General features: G+C 40.4%; 1 protein-coding gene across 3 annotated transcripts in view; it reads left to right on the forward strand.

The window, feature by feature from the left end:
* Window positions 1-4,208: 4,208 nt before the first annotated feature.
* LOC110046576 (uncharacterized) overlaps window positions 4,209-18,149 on the forward strand; it is a 25,571-nt gene continuing 11,630 nt past the window's right edge. Inside the window, exons 1-15 of one of the 3 annotated variants that reach the window (XM_089273726.1) lie at window positions 4,209-4,425; window positions 5,894-6,178; window positions 7,164-7,388; window positions 7,510-7,752; window positions 8,427-8,666; window positions 9,335-9,500; window positions 10,468-10,853; window positions 11,201-11,431; window positions 11,797-12,027; window positions 14,495-14,645; window positions 15,146-15,531; window positions 15,849-16,082; window positions 16,738-16,968; window positions 17,092-17,242; window positions 17,959-18,149. The exon at window positions 17,959-18,149 is cut by the window's right edge and continues 241 nt beyond it. In XM_089273726.1, coding sequence (XP_089129852.1) covers window positions 5,909-6,178; window positions 7,164-7,388; window positions 7,510-7,752; window positions 8,427-8,666; window positions 9,335-9,500; window positions 10,468-10,853; window positions 11,201-11,431; window positions 11,797-12,027; window positions 14,495-14,645; window positions 15,146-15,531; window positions 15,849-16,082; window positions 16,738-16,968; window positions 17,092-17,242; window positions 17,959-18,149 — 3,336 coding nt within the window. In that variant the 5' untranslated portion in view covers window positions 4,209-4,425; window positions 5,894-5,908. The remainder of the gene's footprint in view (window positions 4,426-5,893; window positions 6,179-7,163; window positions 7,389-7,509; window positions 7,753-8,426; window positions 8,667-9,334; window positions 9,501-10,467; window positions 10,854-11,200; window positions 11,432-11,796; window positions 12,028-14,494; window positions 14,646-15,145; window positions 15,532-15,848; window positions 16,083-16,737; window positions 16,969-17,091; window positions 17,243-17,958) is intronic. The other 2 variants (XM_089273724.1, XM_089273725.1) reach the window with 2 other exon arrangements.

An 18,149-nucleotide genomic window follows, 5' to 3' on the forward strand; every position in this document is an offset into this window, starting at 1 on the left:
TTGAAATTGCTTATCCTAGATGACTGTTAAAACGCCTCCATTAAGGTGTCTCAAAACAGTTTCCAGCTCTTAGATTGTGATGGGTCATTATAACCACTCTTCATCACTTGATGCTACAATCATGGTATCAAACATTTGCCCAAATAGGTTACCATAGCAACAGTATGACCTGCTAAAAACACCCTTCATTACAGCTTTAGGGGCTTATAATTCAAAAACGGCATTAAATTTTAACAAGCAGGATAAGACACCACTTTTGGCAACGTTTAAAAAAATCTGTACATAGCGTTCAAAGCTCTGAACCCTATTTACAGATTTTTTTTTTCATACTTTGCCCAAAGTTGCGTCCTATCATGCTTATTAAAATTTGATAATGTAAAAAATTTCACCGTGCGGTTTTTGAGTTATAAGTCCCCAAAGCTGTAATTAAGGATGTTCTTGGCAGGTCATACTGTTGCTATGGTAACATATTGTGTCACAAAAATGATATAACAACGTAGTTCGTATTGTGTGATCGTCCGGGTGAGTGTAGTTCTGAAAAGAACTGTTGTTGGTGACTGACGTTTCGACAACCTGAGCGGAAGTCATCTTCAGAGTCAAGTGAATAGTGTTTGTCAGTGGATGATGTTATAAGTCTGGTCCGTTGAACGTGATTGGTCAGTATAGCCATGATGGTATTGGCTGAAAGACTCGTGTAAAGTTTGTCATCAGTCATTGGTGGGTTTCGATCTGTCTATTGTTAGTCAAGTAGGTCGGTCTTTGGTCCGTGTATTGTTAAGTCGGTCTGTTAGAAGTCCGTTTGTCGGTTTCGTTTCTGTCGTGGATAAGTCGTTTGTAAGGCGCCGGTAGTTGTTGACATCTGTTAAGAGGCGTTTGTTCTAGGTTAGTGTACCAGCTTTCCAGAGTCAGTCGTTGACAATAGTTTGTACTGTAGGTTAAGCAATGAGCAGAGTCCCAGTCAATGTTGTGGTTTGTCAGTTGATGATGTACAGCAATGTGATTGTTGGCATCACCATTTCTCGTGGCTCGTTTGTGTTCAGTCAGTCTCGTGTTAACGCTGACTTTATTAGACGAAACATTTACCGACCTACTGAAGCTGACGCTACGAACAGGAACCCTACACCTGTCACTACAGTGACTATACCTTACATTAAGGGCACTTCTGAGACCATCTCACGGATCCTACAACCCTACAACATTCGTGTAGCCCACAAACCTACAACTACGTTACGACACTTACTGACCAACGTGAAAGACAGAGACGAACCTAACGACAGACAGGGAGCAGTTTACAAGATCAAATGCTCTGACTGCCAGGCTTCCTACATTGGTGAGACTGGCAGAAACCTTAACACGAGACTGACTGAACACAAACGAGCCACGAGAAATGGTGATGCCAACTATCACACGGACGATCACACTATACGAGCTACTGATACTCCTGGGTTCAAACCATTTACTGTGATATAACAACGTGTTCACCAATGATTGGGCAGTTTTTTTTTGATACCTTGATTGTAGCATCAAGTGATAAAGGGCGGTTGTACTGACCCATCAAAATCTGACTGCTGGAAACTGTTTTGAGCCACCTTAAGACTAATAGATTTTTACTAGGGATGCGTTTTGCTTGCTTGGAGGAAAGTAGGGATGGGAAGCATTTAAATTTAGCTACTATGATCCTAATTTTTTTTTTTTTATGATCCCTTTTTTCGGTTTTTAGATGTAGTATAGCTAGCACTGGGCAGCGCGCAATTGAGGGTTTTAATGTAATCTTGAACGAAATTTTTCGTCATAAAAGCTAAAGTTGTACGTATAGATTCAACTAGTGATCGGACTTACCCACTAAATGGGTTTCTTAGGTCAAAAAATGATTCAATATATTAAACTAGCTGTCAGCATCAAACATGGCCGCTGTTGTTTGGGAGAGGTTGTCGTTTAGGTAGGTTCGAGTGAAGTTCTAGCTTGCGACAAGCATACATTACATGAAGGATCTACTAAAGACTGATCTAGATTTTGGAAAGTCAGCAAATAAAGAACAAACTAGTTAACCAGAGCCAGATTATGCAATGCACGCTTAAGCTAATAAGGGTAAGCTAAGCCAGAATTTTTATTTCACTTCTGTAACTTTTTAAATTGTTTGCCCCTCAGTTTTGACTTGATTAATCTCAAAATATACAATACAATATAATAGAAGTTTAATTTATAAGGGAGAAATTTAGTTTGATTTCTAAGGGAAACTTTGGTTCATATTATAAGAGTCTTATGAGGCGGTAGAAATTTAGTTTAACAAATTAAAAATAAAACTTGTAACCACAGCAATCTCATGGCCTTTCTGCTTCAGTACAAATTTGTTAGAGTATAGGGTGAGATCAGTGGGAGGCGCGGTGGCCTCATGGTTAGTGTGCTCGTCTTCGGAGCGAGCGGTCCGGGTTCGAGCCCTGCCCGGGGACATTTTGTTTGTTCTTGGGCAAGAATCTTTACTCTCACGGTGCCTCTCTCCACCTATTCGTACAAATGGGTACCGGCGAACTTAATGCAGGTAACCCTGCGATGGACTAGCATCCCATCCAAAGGGGAGTAGAAATACTCCTAGTCGCTTCATGCTAAGGATAAGCTCTGGCCTGACGGGCCACTTGGCCCGTAGGCAGACTTTACCTTATCGGGTGAGATCGAGTATGTTTTCGTTTTGTTTTGTTTTGTTTATTTTTGTGCTCGCGTGTGTGTGTTTGTGTAGAAATTTTTTGTTTGTTTGTACGCCCTCTGAAGTGGAATGCGAGAAAAGAAGATTTGCAATGGTGATGGTCACCTGTAGCGATCTCCATATAGTCCTGCCTTCGCAGTAAATAATATGAGGCCTAAAAACGTTACATTGCCAGCGACGCCGTTTCAATCCGTCACTTACAACCCTCTATTTTGCCATGTCATTCCAGAAAAAAGCTAGTGCTCCTGCCTTACTCTCCACCAGGAGCAAATGCTTAAATTCCGCTTTTGAGCTATGAATACCTTTCTTAACGGGTAAACAGATAGGATCCTGGAAATGCCCCAGGTCTTGACAAAATTAATTCGCAAAACAATATTTTGGCTTGACTTCTAACTAATTCAATCTCAGTCAGTTGGAAAAAGACACCAAGATTTTGCTGGGTGCAGTCACATTTTGAAAGGGTTTAGTCCCTCTAGTAACCATCCTTGAAGACCCAGAGGCAGTTAGTAGAAGGGGGGATGGGTGAGGTGAAAGTAAAGTTTGCATATGAGCCAGGTGGCCCATCAGGCCGGAGCTTTTCCCGGTTTCTGTAGTGCGAAGCAATTAAGTAGGAGTATTTCTACTCCCCCCTGGATGGGATACTAGTCCATCGCAGGGTTACCCCCAGCATTAAGTTCGCTGGTACACATTTATACACTTAAGTCGAGAGAGACACGTCTTGCCCAAAAACAAAGCGCAATGTCTCCGGGCAACCGGCTCGACCCTGACCGCTCAATCTGAAGACGAACGCACTAATCCACAGGAGGAGGAAGGGTGGACAAAATCGGTAACAGCAAAAGACAATTTTCCCGGGTTAACTCTGTCCTGACCCTACCCCTGTTAGGTACTATCATTGGCTAAGGTTGGCGTTTACACGCTAACAGAGGTCGGCCGGACTTGGTACACTGCCAAAGCTAATCCTTTTATCCACAGCATAGTATTAAGACATAAAAAAAACATAACCGCACTAGTTCTTATCTTAGAAGTAGTCTTACTTCGTGAGCAGTTTGATGAAAAACATCGCTTATCGTTTGTTTTCTTGTTTAATTAGGTCTTTCAACATATGAATTAGAGTGGGCAACTTTTGTCCTTGGGGCGTCGTATTTACGCCTCGACGAGACCTCGAATTTACGCCTCGACGAGATCGAATGAAGTGCAGCGATCTCCCATATTTTTTTCTGAACACACAGCACAAGGACGATACTGGAGTCGCACGAAACGCCAAACTGCTGAGAATCGAAAGTCTTGTTCACACAAGCATTATGCACCCACAGCGGACCTATTTTTACTGCCATAAGTGGCGTCAAGCGATGACGGTTATGTGATATGCATGATGATATGTTTTATTTATAAGTCTTTGCCTTGCGCATCAAGGCAAAAGCCGCTAAGCAAGAGATTTTTCTAGGAAATAGTTTTCGGTTTCTTAGAAAAACCTGCCGTGACATGAATTTGTCGACTTAGTCATAACAATGGATGTTTTAGCTTAGCACGAAATCTATTGGCTAATAACGACTAGTTTGTCACGGTTGGTTGGAATTACAGAATGAAATAAAAGTGCTGTTTTGAATATTTTCTCTACCGGAGCGATCCAAAGATGAGGGTTTTCGCTCAGTTCGCTGATTAATAACACTGAAATGAGGACACTAAATGTAACGTGAACGGGTCTGCGAGCATTTCAAGGTCAGGTGAGTGTCGTAAAATACAAGGTTCTTCTTGCCGTGAGAAAATAATCCTTTAAATGGGCTTCAGAATTCGTTTCCGAGGTTCTCGTGAATATTTGGCTGTATCAGCTAAAGACAATTCTTGTATCGGTAAACTATTTTACGAGTTTCCACGACAATGGAGAAAGGCATAGAATGTGGAGTCGAGTCTGTCTACAGACGGCAGTAGATTGATTTAGAACTACCGACCGAGCTTGTATAATGATGACAGCTAAATTCAATATGCACTGACTCGAGATCCTGCTAAAAATGTGTCGAAAATTATTGGCGACCTTGGCGATGGAGTGTTTGATAAGTTCTGTATCCTGTAAATTGGCAAAGGATGGCAACAGCTTTTCAGATATCAAGAGATACGTGGCATATACATCTACAACATAATTAAAGTGCTGAAGACATGCACGAACAGATCGTGACTGATGTCACGATCTTTAAGCTCTTAAGTTTAAGATCTTCATGGTTCAATCCGTTGCTTCGGCCAGACCTCACTTCACTTTGACATTTTCAAATTAATAACTAGTTCTGAACTGTAATTCGTTTTTTATGTCAATATATATGAAGGTGAACACTAAGGAATAGTATAATGCCGAAGAAGACGCCGTACAGTGTGATTTAATCGATGAGGCAGTACAATAAGTGAATTTATTAAATTATTTCCATCAACAATTAAAGATAATAATTTCTACGGGTAATCGGCAGCATCTTCAAATCATCAAATAGACCAGTAAAGAACGAGAGTAAAAGCAACGATCACCAACGACTGCATGTTGTCTTGACTGAATTGCGACGTAAATCACATGTAAAAAAATATAAATTGATATAATGTGACATTCACTGATCAAGGAAAAAAATATTTCAATGAGCAGGAAACTAGCTGAAGTTGGCAGCGGACTGAATTCGTGAAACCTTTGGCGAATGCTTCCATAGCCTGACGTCTGTCTTTCATCAGATATATTATGAAATGTAAAAACACCCAAACAAGTATTTTAGATGAAAAAAAGATTTGAAAACACTTGGTTCCTGTTTGGTGAAAGGGTAAATGAAAAATATGGTCAAATATGTATATGACTCTTCGTTGTGCCAAACCAAACGACAGAAAGCATTCGCTCTTGGTATTGTTGAAGTTACTGGTTTCAATTCTAGCAGGGTGCTTTCACTTTAATCATTATTTCTGTTGTTATGGATTAATTTTTGGAAGCTTCATGAGAAAGTCTCAGATGAGAAAGTCTCAGAAGAGAATGTCTCATAGTCGATATTCATTATTACAGTTTTCGACATGAAACATAAACGACCATATTTCCGGGAGGTTGACACTTCACAGTGAACATTGAAAAAATTGAGACCCTAAATATCGTTTTCTAACGACTTATTTAGCATTCAGGTCTATTAACATTATATATTGTGGTCGTTAAGTATTGTTGCGTTTCGATTTCAGGTAGCTGCTTGAGACATGGAGGGGATGAACCCGATGCAAGATCCCCGCCAGCTTGGCATGATGGGAAAAAAAGCCATGCAGCTAGGTAACTATCCTGACGCTGTACGTATGTTTACCATGGGCCTCGATCAGGTGCAGTTTCTACGCTTGCCTCCCCACTGTGCTGCCCCATTCCTTCTCGATCGAGCAGAGTGCTTCTGGCGGTTAGGTGACGTCCAAGCTTCGATGCAGGACATGGAGGACTCTCTGCGTCATGGATTACCAAGGGACGACTTTTTTGCCGAGGTAACAGCTGCGTGTTTAAACACTTTGTGTTTTCAATAAGACTGACATGAACATTATGTATTAAAAAGATTGAGAAATGTGGGGGACTGTTTTGTTTAATTTAGACGAAATCCGATAGGAAATCGAGCAATTTCAGTTTTTGTGGACAACAATCTTGTATCAGAATAATGTTAAGAATATTAAATTCCTTTTTGCATTTTCTAAAAGCTAAAGATTCCTAAAATAACACCAAAAACAATTTCCCATGGGAACTTGAAAATATAAATTTCAAAGTTCAGAGAAATTGTAAGAGCACAGGTAAAATTTCATCATCAGTTTCGGTTCACAAGTACTTTCAAGTGTTTCATATGAACTTCAAAATTTGTTTTCAACATTTGGTGCTGTTAGAGATGATTTGTAATACAATGTAAATAATCTCGGAACAAAGTTTCAGTCCGCTTGTTACCGGAAATTGTGGTGGATTCCCTCTTAAATTCTTTTAGCTTAGTGATCGACCCTATTTTTCCCAACACGGAACTACTGGTCAAAATGCAGCTATAAGTGCCATAATCGATTGTGCATAAGCCCATTTTATTGTTTTCCTTGGTATGACGGATACTATTCTTTTTTCGTTGAGTGTTTGGCCTTTCTTTTATCTTACTTCAGTTGCCGTTTTGAATCCAAGCATATAGGCATGGTCTTACTTGGTGTAACTACTGAGTCATATCTTTGGAGCACGCGCCTGGTCTGAAAAGTATAAACGGATTCCAAAACAACTTGACACCAATATATAGATTCAAGGAAGTTATATTTTCCCTTAAGGAGCTTCGCAAACACTACCAACTATACGAACGTTTCTTGAGCTCATTGCTTGAATGTTTGGGATCGAGTAACTCGAACAAATAATGGATTACGAGTCCATTCTCAAGTACTAAGATTAACATTAAATATAATACAGCTCCTTTCCATCGCATTTGCTTTTATTGCTGTTGTTATTTTTTTTTAGGACGAATCGTTAAAGTGGACAGATCATGGAAACACACTCCTGCGGAAAAACGACTTCGTATCAGCCGAAAAGTGTGCAAATTTTGCCCTGTTCTTCCAAACCACTTCCACGACAAGAGCCCAGGCATGTCTTTGCAAGGCGTTTGCACAGTATGAAATGGGGAAAACAAATGCTGCCAGGAGGGAGATAAACGAAATTAAAAGACTGGATAGTGATCTAGCAAGGGTGAGGAGAAGTGAAACACCATTTGTCAAAGTTCATGAAGTTTATATTCAACACAGGAAAATATCGTACTGTCTTATTAGAACTGACACAAAAATGCTCTGCCCACTTTTTTTGTTTTTAGAACGTAGCTAAAGAAAGGAAAGACTTCGCTATTGCAATCTTTAAGAGCAAGAACTACGAGAGATCCATCAAGGACCTCAACCTTGCACTTTGGTTTCATCCCGAAGACGGTTCCACAAAAATGAAATTCAAACGTTCAGTTGAAAGTCATCAAGCGACTGCTTACTTTAAACTGAAACACTACATGAAGGCTTTGGAACTTGGAGAAGAGAGTTACAAGACAAATACAACATACAGGTCGAAGGTGAGACCAAGTTGAGTGATCAAATAGTACTAGTACACTTCCTGTCATATATGTTCCTTTTTGGAATAACTGTCAGAATTCACGCACATCCATTGGCTCAGAACTTTTGGCTTTTAGTCCATGAGATCTAGAGTACAAACAATGAAATAAAGTCACATAGAAATTAAAGCAAGTTCCTTCGCAGTGCGCGCTATATTTGAAAACCATTAAGTTTCATTTATTCATAAATAACACCATTGAAGTTCTGCAAAAAAGAAAACAAATGGTTAACAGAGACAGTTCGCATCAGAAACGATATTTCGTAACATTTCCTTTGATTATAAGATTTCTGATTTTGCACAGGGTAAATCTAACTCAGCTTTTTCACAATTGGGACCTTGGGTTTAACTATGAATGAAAGTACGGTTGTCAAATGTCAAATAAGATAACGCTCTAAATCAAAATGACAAAGCCTGTTAGAGTTGCCTGTTAGCCAGTGCAAATTGTAATTATTTACTCCGTTGACCCTTAAAGAGAAAGGTTTTTGATACAGCCATGCCAAAATATGGGCTCTACCGCTTGTGACCGACAAAGCTGCCTTTCTTTGGTTATTCACCTGCAAAGGGATAGAATGAAGTTTTAAGAATTTCCATTTGTGTAGGTATCCGAAATTGTTTTTTATCTCTCGGTCTCAGGAGGAAGGTGCGAGATGGAAGGAGCGTGGTAATCAACTTCTTTCTTCTAAAGAAGCAAATACATTGGATCTGGTGATTGCCTGCTACACACTTGCTTTGAAATTTACACCGGGAAACGAAAAAGATCTCAGAGCAACTATTTTCTCCAATCGGTCTTTGATGTACAAAAAACGGGGAAACGCTGAAGAGGCGCTGAAAGATGCTCAAGACTGCGTAGATAGTAAGCCAGATTGGTCTAAGGTAAAGTAAAGATTTAACTCCAGTTTCCGCATCATAAACCGACTAAAAGTTCAACCCCTCTCCAAATCCCATCTCCTAGATGGGATAAGGCTAGTCCATCGCGTTCAAAACCAACATTTTTGCCACGCTATAATAAAGATTGTTCTTCAGAGGTGTAGAGGTAGGCCTTAAAGGGAATTTACAATTTAAAAAGTTTAAAATATTTATATTAAAATATTTGTCCGTGTGGTAAAAAAAGTGTTTTGAACATGGAGAGGGACTGTGCACTCCTATTAATGTACGATCATTCAGATCCAAAATCCCGGCGCGGCGATAGAAAACGGACGGTGTAAACAGATACAAAGGTGTCGATCTGCATGGTAACAGTGGACTAACCCCTCAACGCTAATTGCAAATGAAAGCATAAATTGCATATTGGCACTGATTTATAATGTTAGTACAAGTTATATCATTTACAACGATGCATGGGCTCATCACAAGAATACAATGGATAACAAGTCATCCTGCAATCGTGTCCTTCGCTTCTGTTGAGCCCACTTATCGACACCTATAGTTCACGGTTCGTTAGTTTTTTTTTTTCTCCCCCACCCCCTCCATAATTAAGCACAGACTGGTCTCGTTTCCTTGATTTATTTTTTAATATTTTTATAATATTCTACTCCATGCAGGCACAATACCGACTGGGCTCTAGTCTCTTTGCACGAGAGAAATACCAGGAAGCAATTAAGCCATTTTCAAAATCACTTCAGTTGTTGCTAAAGGATGCTTCAAGTTCAGAAAACGACAAAGTAGACACCTTGACTCAGCTACTGTCAGTGGCATTAAACCTACCAGGTACAACTGAAACTAGCCAATGCTTATTGGTGTTCTTTTTTGTTCCTCGATTGTGTTCTTTTCCCAATGTGACATGTCATTTCTACCCAATTTTTTTTACGATCCACATTCTGTAAATTCAAGAGTTTAAGAGAAGTTCTATTGGGAAAGTTCTGGAAGTACCTTCATAATAAAGAAAAGTTCAGGCGATTTCCACATCAAGCTTATTCACCGCCTGGCTACCTGACTACCTGACCATCTACCTGAAATCACTGACTGACTGACGGACGAAAGGAATGAATGAATGAATGAATGAATGAATGATTGAATGAATGAATGAATGAATGAATGAATGAATGAATGAATGAATGAATGAATGAATGAATGAATGAATGATTGAATGAATGAATGAATGAATGAATGAATGAATGAATGAATGAATGAATGCAATAATGCGTGAATGCATGAATACAGGAATGTATGAATTGAATGACTGACCAAGTGACTGACTAACTCAAGGACGCGGCCTGAAAAATGACTGTCCAACTCAGACCGGGTGACTGCCCAAATGACTGACAGCCAGATTGACTGCCGGCCTATTTACTCACTGACTAAATGACTCACTGACTGACTGACTAACTGACTAACTGTTTGTCGATATATGATCTGAATGCCTGCCTGCCTCTCTGCCTGGCTCTGCCTCACTGAAGGACGGACTGACTAACTGTCTGACGGATCGACTGATTGATCGAACGATCGATTGATTGATTGATTCAATCAGTCATTGACTCATTAACTCTTAACTCACCTTGAGTCACTACCCGAATAACTTGTTATTGATAGACAGACTGCCTATGGGTTCAATGATCGCTCGGTCGATCAATCATATTTTGTCATCAGCGCGCTTGCCATAACCATGAGCTTAATTGCAAAGCAAGTAAGCCGGGCAGCTCAGAAGCTAATAACGCGTTGTATCTCTTTTCCCAAGTCGATGGCACGTCAAGCATCCAATTCAACATTCCAAAAAACTTGGTGCAAACCGTAATCAACAAGGCTGTAACTGACAGGGACTGGAAAAGACTTCATCTTCTTTTTCTTGGCGGAGGTGGAGAGAAAAGATACAAGAAAGGCTCAGGAGGTCTTGCCACGGGATGCGATGCGAGCAGTGTCCCGCTGGAGGAAGTTATTCGCAATGATTTACCAGTTCTAGGGAAATTCATTAACATCCTTCTGGATCACAAAGCAAATGCTAACCCTCCCGAAGGTAGAAGAAGTCCTCTAGACGTCGCCATTGAGTTGGGAAAAATGGACGTGGCAAGTGTGCTGATAGATAGGAACGTCACGTCTGGAGCCAGTACCGGGGAACGTCCCAAGGTAAAGGATTCGTTTAGTTAGTGGTAAGAATAAAACCATTATATTGAAGGCCTGGAGTTAAATATGTGGGTTATGATGTGTTTCAAAAGTAATTTGTGGTGGGTGGAATGCAAATCACCTTCAAACCCAATTAAATCTGAAAAATAATAGAATTTATTCCACATACCGAGAGATACGGAAGTCAAAAGACGGTTAAGGACTGACGACGTGTCGGCTTTCTTCATTAATCAACTCCACCTTTTGATCTTTAACAACCTTGACAACTTTTCGGCTTTCTTCATTAATCAACTGTTTTTGACCTTTTTGACAACCTGTTCATTAATTTTTTATCTACTTACGCCCTGTAGAGAATGTTTAAAAGCGATGGATTAGAAGCGTTGCGAAAAGGCGAGAACAAGAGAGCCATCGAACTGCTACAATTTTCTTTAAAGCACGAAGCAACCAAAGATAAAGAACGACTAGAAGTACTCCAGCATCTCTGTGAATTACACTTCAAGGAAAAGGCCTTCGATGTTTGTCTGGACACAGGTCGGAAGTTAAAAGAAACCTACAACAGGGAGAAAAATGAGAAAGATGAGGTAATAACTTAGTTACGGCGGATTTTCGCATGATTGCACAATGGGCGTACGTGTAAAACCATATCCTCTCGACCTTAAAAATCAGCACAGATTTTGATGTTACATAAGATACTTGGAAAATATTCCATTCCAGTCATTTGAACCTTTCAAATGTTTTGTTGGAGCAACCTTAATCGAACACAGTCAGTAACTGATATAAGACTGCGTGGCAATTGGTTAATCAATTTCGCTAATTGGCTATCGTCAAATGCTTTGCGTTGATCAAAGGAGTTTTATTTGGATATATGGTTTTTCTTTGTAACACATATTCGTCTCTATGGCATATATTTCCTTGGTATCATGTTCTCCCCATTTTCCCATTAAAGGTCCAAGCTACACAGTGGAAGAACTGGGGTAACGAGTTGCACAAGGAAGGCAAATACGAATTGATGGCTGAGTACTACTCTCTTGCCTTGGATTTCACACCAGAATCAAACTCTGAGATAACCACTGCTCTACTCAGCAACCGCTGTTTTGCGTTTATTAACTTGGGGAAGTTCAAAGAGGCTCTCGCAGACGCAGACAGGTGCACCAAAATTAGACCAAAGTGGTTCAGGGTGAGTTGGGATCTTTGTCATTGGTCTTCCCTTGAAGGATTGGGTAGCACGTATTCAGCTGTTTTGAGCAAGGTTTTCCTAAAAAGAGTGTAAGCGTATCCGAAAATGTTGAAAGGTATTACCAGTATTGGTGGTTGACTGTTGAAGGTAAAGTTCTGTTTTCTATAGCGTCATAGAAAGAAACAGCACAAACACGTAAATTCATGCTTCCCCTTCCTTCTTGCTGAAGCACCGTGAATTTTAACGAAGCAACGCCAAACTATCTGTACCCATCGGCATTGTCGCGTACGATTTTACGCTATTGTGGGACAGCTGTTTGTCGAAACAGCTGTAGATTCATTGTATTGGTCTAAGGTGGTCCTGTTATTTGTCACTGAAATTTGTAAATGTTGTTGTAAAATGAATTGTTACTTCATGAAAGAACAACTTGTTAACCAAGGCAACAGTTAGCGTTTGCATCGTACACGCAACATGCACCAAGAATCCCGTATACTAAAATACCTCCACTAGTCAATTACTAGGTTACCAAAATCCTCAATTTGCCAATCAGAAGCCGTGTGTACTGTCTTGATGTCCTGCGATATCAAGTCATTGGGTATGACCAGATGCGGCTACCAAATCATGGTCACTTGGACGAATTTGGGTACGGGAAATATGTGATCGTACCTTTTTGATACGCTTAAGCAGAGGGTGCCGAAGGGTTTTTGCGTGATGCGTGATCTCCTTAAAATTAGTAACGTGACGCGTGATTAACCGTGTTCACGGGACGAGACGTCATAACGTGATGCGTGATTTGCTATTTTACAAGCACGTGACGCATGATTTACCAATTAGATTTCCGTGATGAGTGAACGTTCTTTGAACTAGAAGGATAACATTTATCCAAAGTAAATAGTCGTAATAATAGTGTCTTAAAAAAAGATCAATAAATCTTGGCAGTCGAAGTGACACCATTTTCTGGTCTTTTTCGTCCTTTTCTCGACTTCTGATGTCTTTGATTTTCGTGGATCTCCAAGGTATCGATAGGTCCAAACAATTGTGACACAATAGGAATACGTCAATAGAAAATAGTTAAACTTTGCATCGGGACTATGAGATTCAGTGTTATTTTTATCCATTTTGTCGACCGATCATTTTTGGCAGTGCATCAGACCATATACCGGCGAATCCGGCTATCGTACGAAAGGTCTGAAAGAATGTTGACCCAAACGGCTAAAACGATAGAGACGTTAGAGTTTGGTGTCATTTTATGCCACTCGAGAAGACAGTTGGAAAAAGTTTGTGTACCACTTAATGAAGGTCGTCATAAAGGGCTTAACTGAATCTAAATGCTATGTTATTCCCAGACATTCAGACATTAGCTATTTTTAAATGTAAGCTGAAAACTTATTTATTTCATGTAGATTTTAAAGCGTATCCTGCTTGATATTCACTCTTATTAGTATTGCTAATTAAGTTTATTATCATTATTATGAATATTCTATTTTATTAATATACATGTAATTAGTTTTACAAATTTGAATTTAATTGTAGTATTTTAAGTTGTCAAGCGCTGTTGATCAGTGAGTGTAAATAACGCTCTCGAAGTTATTAAATTATTATTATTATTATTATTATTATTATTATCATTATCATCATCATCATTATTAATGTTATTACATAAAAACGTTGCAGTACAGGAGAGGATTTGCAGGGGTAAAGCTCTGACAAAAATATTGCCCGTATATGATGAAAGCATGAAAGGTGGCGTAGACGTCTTCTCAATTCGTATACAAGAGCTCTGCCAACTTAGCCTGTGAACAGGCTCGCAATTGTATTGCAGGGGAAGGAAAAAAACAGGCGTGCGGATAAAGCCGACAGTGGTCTGGAGAGGGGAAAATCCCACCCGGCTAGGCTCGCTTCCCTCGCCCTATTTTATTTTTTTCGCGCTTGTCGGAAGCCTGCTCACAGACAGTGACTACTCTCCCAAATTAACCAGGAGCCTCCTGGATACAGACCAAATCTCCCGGTCTCCCGTACGGGTCACCACTTTTATTTTGACCAATAATTGTCATTTTCGGGGGAAAATGTTTGGAATATTTGCCCATGCATTCCTGTGGTTGAATCGGCAGAGTGCTCTTTTTAACGGCGCTTTTAGGGTCGAGAAAGTAAACTTGGCGATGTACTTACTTCTTTTTACGTGACGCGTGATTGGTGAAAACAATTCTCCGTGATGCGTGATTTCAAAGAAAAATTCAGCGTGATGGGTGACTGGTACCCGCCTCCCTTTTGCCACCCTCTAGGCAGTTTATCAGACTCGTTTGGTCTCACCATGAGTATTTTGGCTGGAATACGTCTTGCCAAAATACGAACCATGGCTCGACCAACCTGGCCTGATATGCCGCCAAAGCCTGTCAAAAAGGTACGATAAAAAATTAGAATGAAACATTTTCAGTTTGTCATGTCTGCGTATTTATTTTGTGCATAGGGGCATTTACGACGTGGAAACTGCCTTCTTCACCTGAAAAGAAAGAAAGAAGCGCTGCGAGCGTTCTGTAAAGCACATACCAACGCTGTCACTGATAAAGAAAAGCAGGCAACTGCAAAAGAAGTCATTACAACGGCTATGAGCATCGAAGGTTGGTGGCCGTAATATTTATCTACTTAAGATTAAATCATTAGAAGGGCAATGGGCAGTGAATTGTCATCGAAGACAATTGCCTCTATGTAGAAATGTGAAGGTGCAGCCTGCTCAGTGACATAACTGTTAAAATTCACTCACGGTGTGCATACATTCTACAGACTGATATGATCGGGCTTTTAAATATATTAATATTTCACATATGCGGGAGCTCCTGTTGGGATGTTTTGCGTCTTAAAAACGTTATCTATCTGGGTTGGACCAGAAAACAGCTTTCCACGAGTTGTTACCTCTGCCTAAAATGTGAGAGACATTGTTCGAAGAAAGAAATTCATTTCAAATAACTATGATTGAGTTACTATTCTAGAGATCTTTTCATGACCTTGACTTAAATATGGATGAAGTCAATCTGCAGGTACAGAATAGGCCATCGTTAGACAACTTTAGATATGAAATTTATTTCTTAAGAAACAAACTTGGAACTCGCCCCTCTTGTAGATGGAGAGTCCCAGATTACCTGCACATTGTCGCCCCAGATGCTTCAATCTGCAATCAAAGAAGCGTCGGAGAAGGGAGAATGGAATAAACTGAGATTTCTTTTCCTTGGTACGGCTGCAAGTGAGACATCCAGGGGCCTAGCTTACGACTATGACGCCTCTTGTGTGCCACTTGACCTTCTGATTCAGTCAGATGTTAAAGATCTACACACGCTTGTCACACTTCTCCTTCAACGAGGTGCATCCCCGACAGGATTGCGAGGTTGTGTCAGAGCCCCGCTTTTAGTTGCAATGGAAATGATGAAGTTTCCTATAGCTGTGACTCTGCTAAGAAATAATGCGGATCCATCTTGCATTGTTGGTCATGGGATATTCATTAACAGAGAGGTAACTGTAATGTTCTTAGATGTGGTGCAAAAAGTTTCCAATGGGCGAACGTATTCTTATCTCGGCTGAGAACTGAGTTGTAGATAGGACCTATGGCGGAATGCTTTCTTTTAACTCGGGTCAAATTATCCTCACGTCGTTTGACAAAGCAGCTCCAGAACTAAACAGAATAGAACTTGATATGATTAATCAGTCAGATTTCAGGGATGGTGTCTTTTAAGTGATCTTTAGAAACGTCGTTTCTTTGCACAAACAGTACATCAAAATTCATCACTGTGCCAGACGATTGGCTCAATATAGTATTTTATCTTTGACAGGGTCAACCAAAGCAGTGGCTCCAACTTGGTCGAAAAGCTCTGGACGCTAACGACAATAAAACGGCGGTAATGTTACTCTACATGTCTCTTTATCTGTCAGAGTCCAAGACAGAAAAATCAATCTTGCGTCAGATATACCACGGTCTGTCAGAAGCCCACTTCAACTTAAACGAGCATAAAAGATCTATCGACGCAGGAAACGAGTATTTTAAATTGCAACCAATTAAATCAGAGGTAAGTATCGAGCACTTCCTTGTAGAGTACATTACTGTGTAGGAGTCTCTATGTAACATCACTGTAACGTAATGATGACAGACATCGCTGCAACGAATTTATCATCGAAGGAGGTACAATTATTTTTGTGGTTGGTGAACTACGAGGTTTACAGGCATCGTGCTTCTGCCATGCCGAACGTAATTGCAATTAGGCTCGACTGTAACATGGCAGATACCTCGTGCCTGAGCCACACCAATTTCAGTGATTTTACTGAAGCCACGTAGAATTTCTCCTCATACCCCAAAATACATAAGTATTAATCTTTTTGGCACGGCAGAAGCACGACATTTGAATCGCTACCTTGCCAGAGTCGTGTGGTACTGCAGAGCTTGTCAAACGTATTTAATTGCTTGCTGACCTTAATTCAATAGTTTGCTTCAGACAACGTGCTTCTTCCGTCCTTTTGTAGAACTTAATTCCTCAATTTAGTTCGGCATGGTAGAAGTACGACCTCTGAGCTGGGCCTCAGGAGTCGGTGTTCTTGTGTTTTGGGGCATTGACAAGACACGTTTCTCGCCCTGTAAATGAGCATCAGCATGACGCAGACTTTGCCTGATGTGCGATCATTATGAATGCATAAAATTAATTGGTTACCAATATCTTATCCTTACAGGAAGAAGCAAAGAGATGGGAAGTTCGAGCAGCTCACGCCTTCGTGTCAAGTGCATACACCTTCTGTATTGATTACGTGAATTTGGCTTTGAAGTACACCCCTGCTGACTCAAAGCAGACGTTTTCTCTTCTGTTATGCCAACGTTCTCAAGCATTTCAACGACTAGGCGACTACGAACGTGGCTTGGAAGATGCAAAAACTGCATCTATGATGAATCCAGAAATGTTTGAGGTAATAACGGCTGCATGATCTAATCTCGAGCTAATCTCGTAGCCTATTCTCTGTTGTAAATGAAATGTGAATATTAAAATTTGCTAACCAAGTGAAAACTACATGCAAAACATTTTTTCTTAGGGATATCACAACCAGCTTTATTGTTTTCGTGCTTTGAAGAGAGGAAGGGAATCGATGCAAGTAATCAACGAGTGTCTTAAGAGGACATCCGATGAAAACGCCATGTATAACCTTCTAAGTGACGCTCTCGACATTGCTGCTAATCTTCAAGGTAAGGAACGCAAGCTCTTGACATCAATAACATGTTCTCAGAAATTAAGGCCATTTGGGTTAGATTAGTTTCTGAAAATTAAAATTCATGACAAACGTGGAGTGAGGTAACTGCACCTAATAGACTTTGTTTGAGTTTACTGTACTTTATACATGGAAATGTAAAACAGCAACCGGTAAGGACAGATATCTTACGAGGTAAGCATGCGTGAACGCCGTATTGCATGGGAGCATCAGGCTGCCTTTAAGGTCCATACAGAAAAGACCGACGTTCTCCCCGTACAGTCCTGACCTAGCAAGTGTATTCTCGAGGCCTCGAATAAACAGTAGGTTAGGGCCAAATAAGCGCTGGGTCTACATGCTCGAGTACGTATAATAGCTGCCCCGCGTAAATTCGAGATCCGGGTCTCGGATTTATGATTCCCATAAATCAAAAGGTGTTTTAGTCAACGGGGTTTACATCGAGCAATTCGAAATAACACCCCTCCCCCTCCACCCCCGAGGGTTTCATCGAGAAAATACGGTAATACGAAATTCATTCCACGACTTCATAATCTGACAATGAAAAAACTTTATTCGGTCCGATACTAAGAAAGTATAGGATCAGTAATAAAGCATTTAGATTGGCTAATGTTAGGCGTTGTCCCTTGCAGCGCGCGCTGCGGAAGTCGTTGAATTAGTAATGCCGTGAACTAAACAGCTGCGTTTAAATCTTAGAGGCGACATCAGCTCTCATAGTTCCTGTGTCGAGTCAGCTGATTGAAAAACTGACGAGTAGCGTGATTGAAAAGAAGGACTGGCACAAACTTAGAATCCTGTATCTTGGAGGAGGAGGACAAACTTCACAGCCAAAAGGATATGGAGGCCTGGCAACTGACACTGATGCATCAGGTGTCCCACTGGGAGAA

This window comes from Orbicella faveolata, unplaced genomic scaffold, assembly GCF_042242905.1.
Source record: "Orbicella faveolata isolate gen_17 unplaced genomic scaffold, um_ofav_v1 contig_35, whole genome shotgun sequence".
NCBI lineage: Eukaryota > Metazoa > Cnidaria > Anthozoa > Scleractinia > Merulinidae > Orbicella > Orbicella faveolata.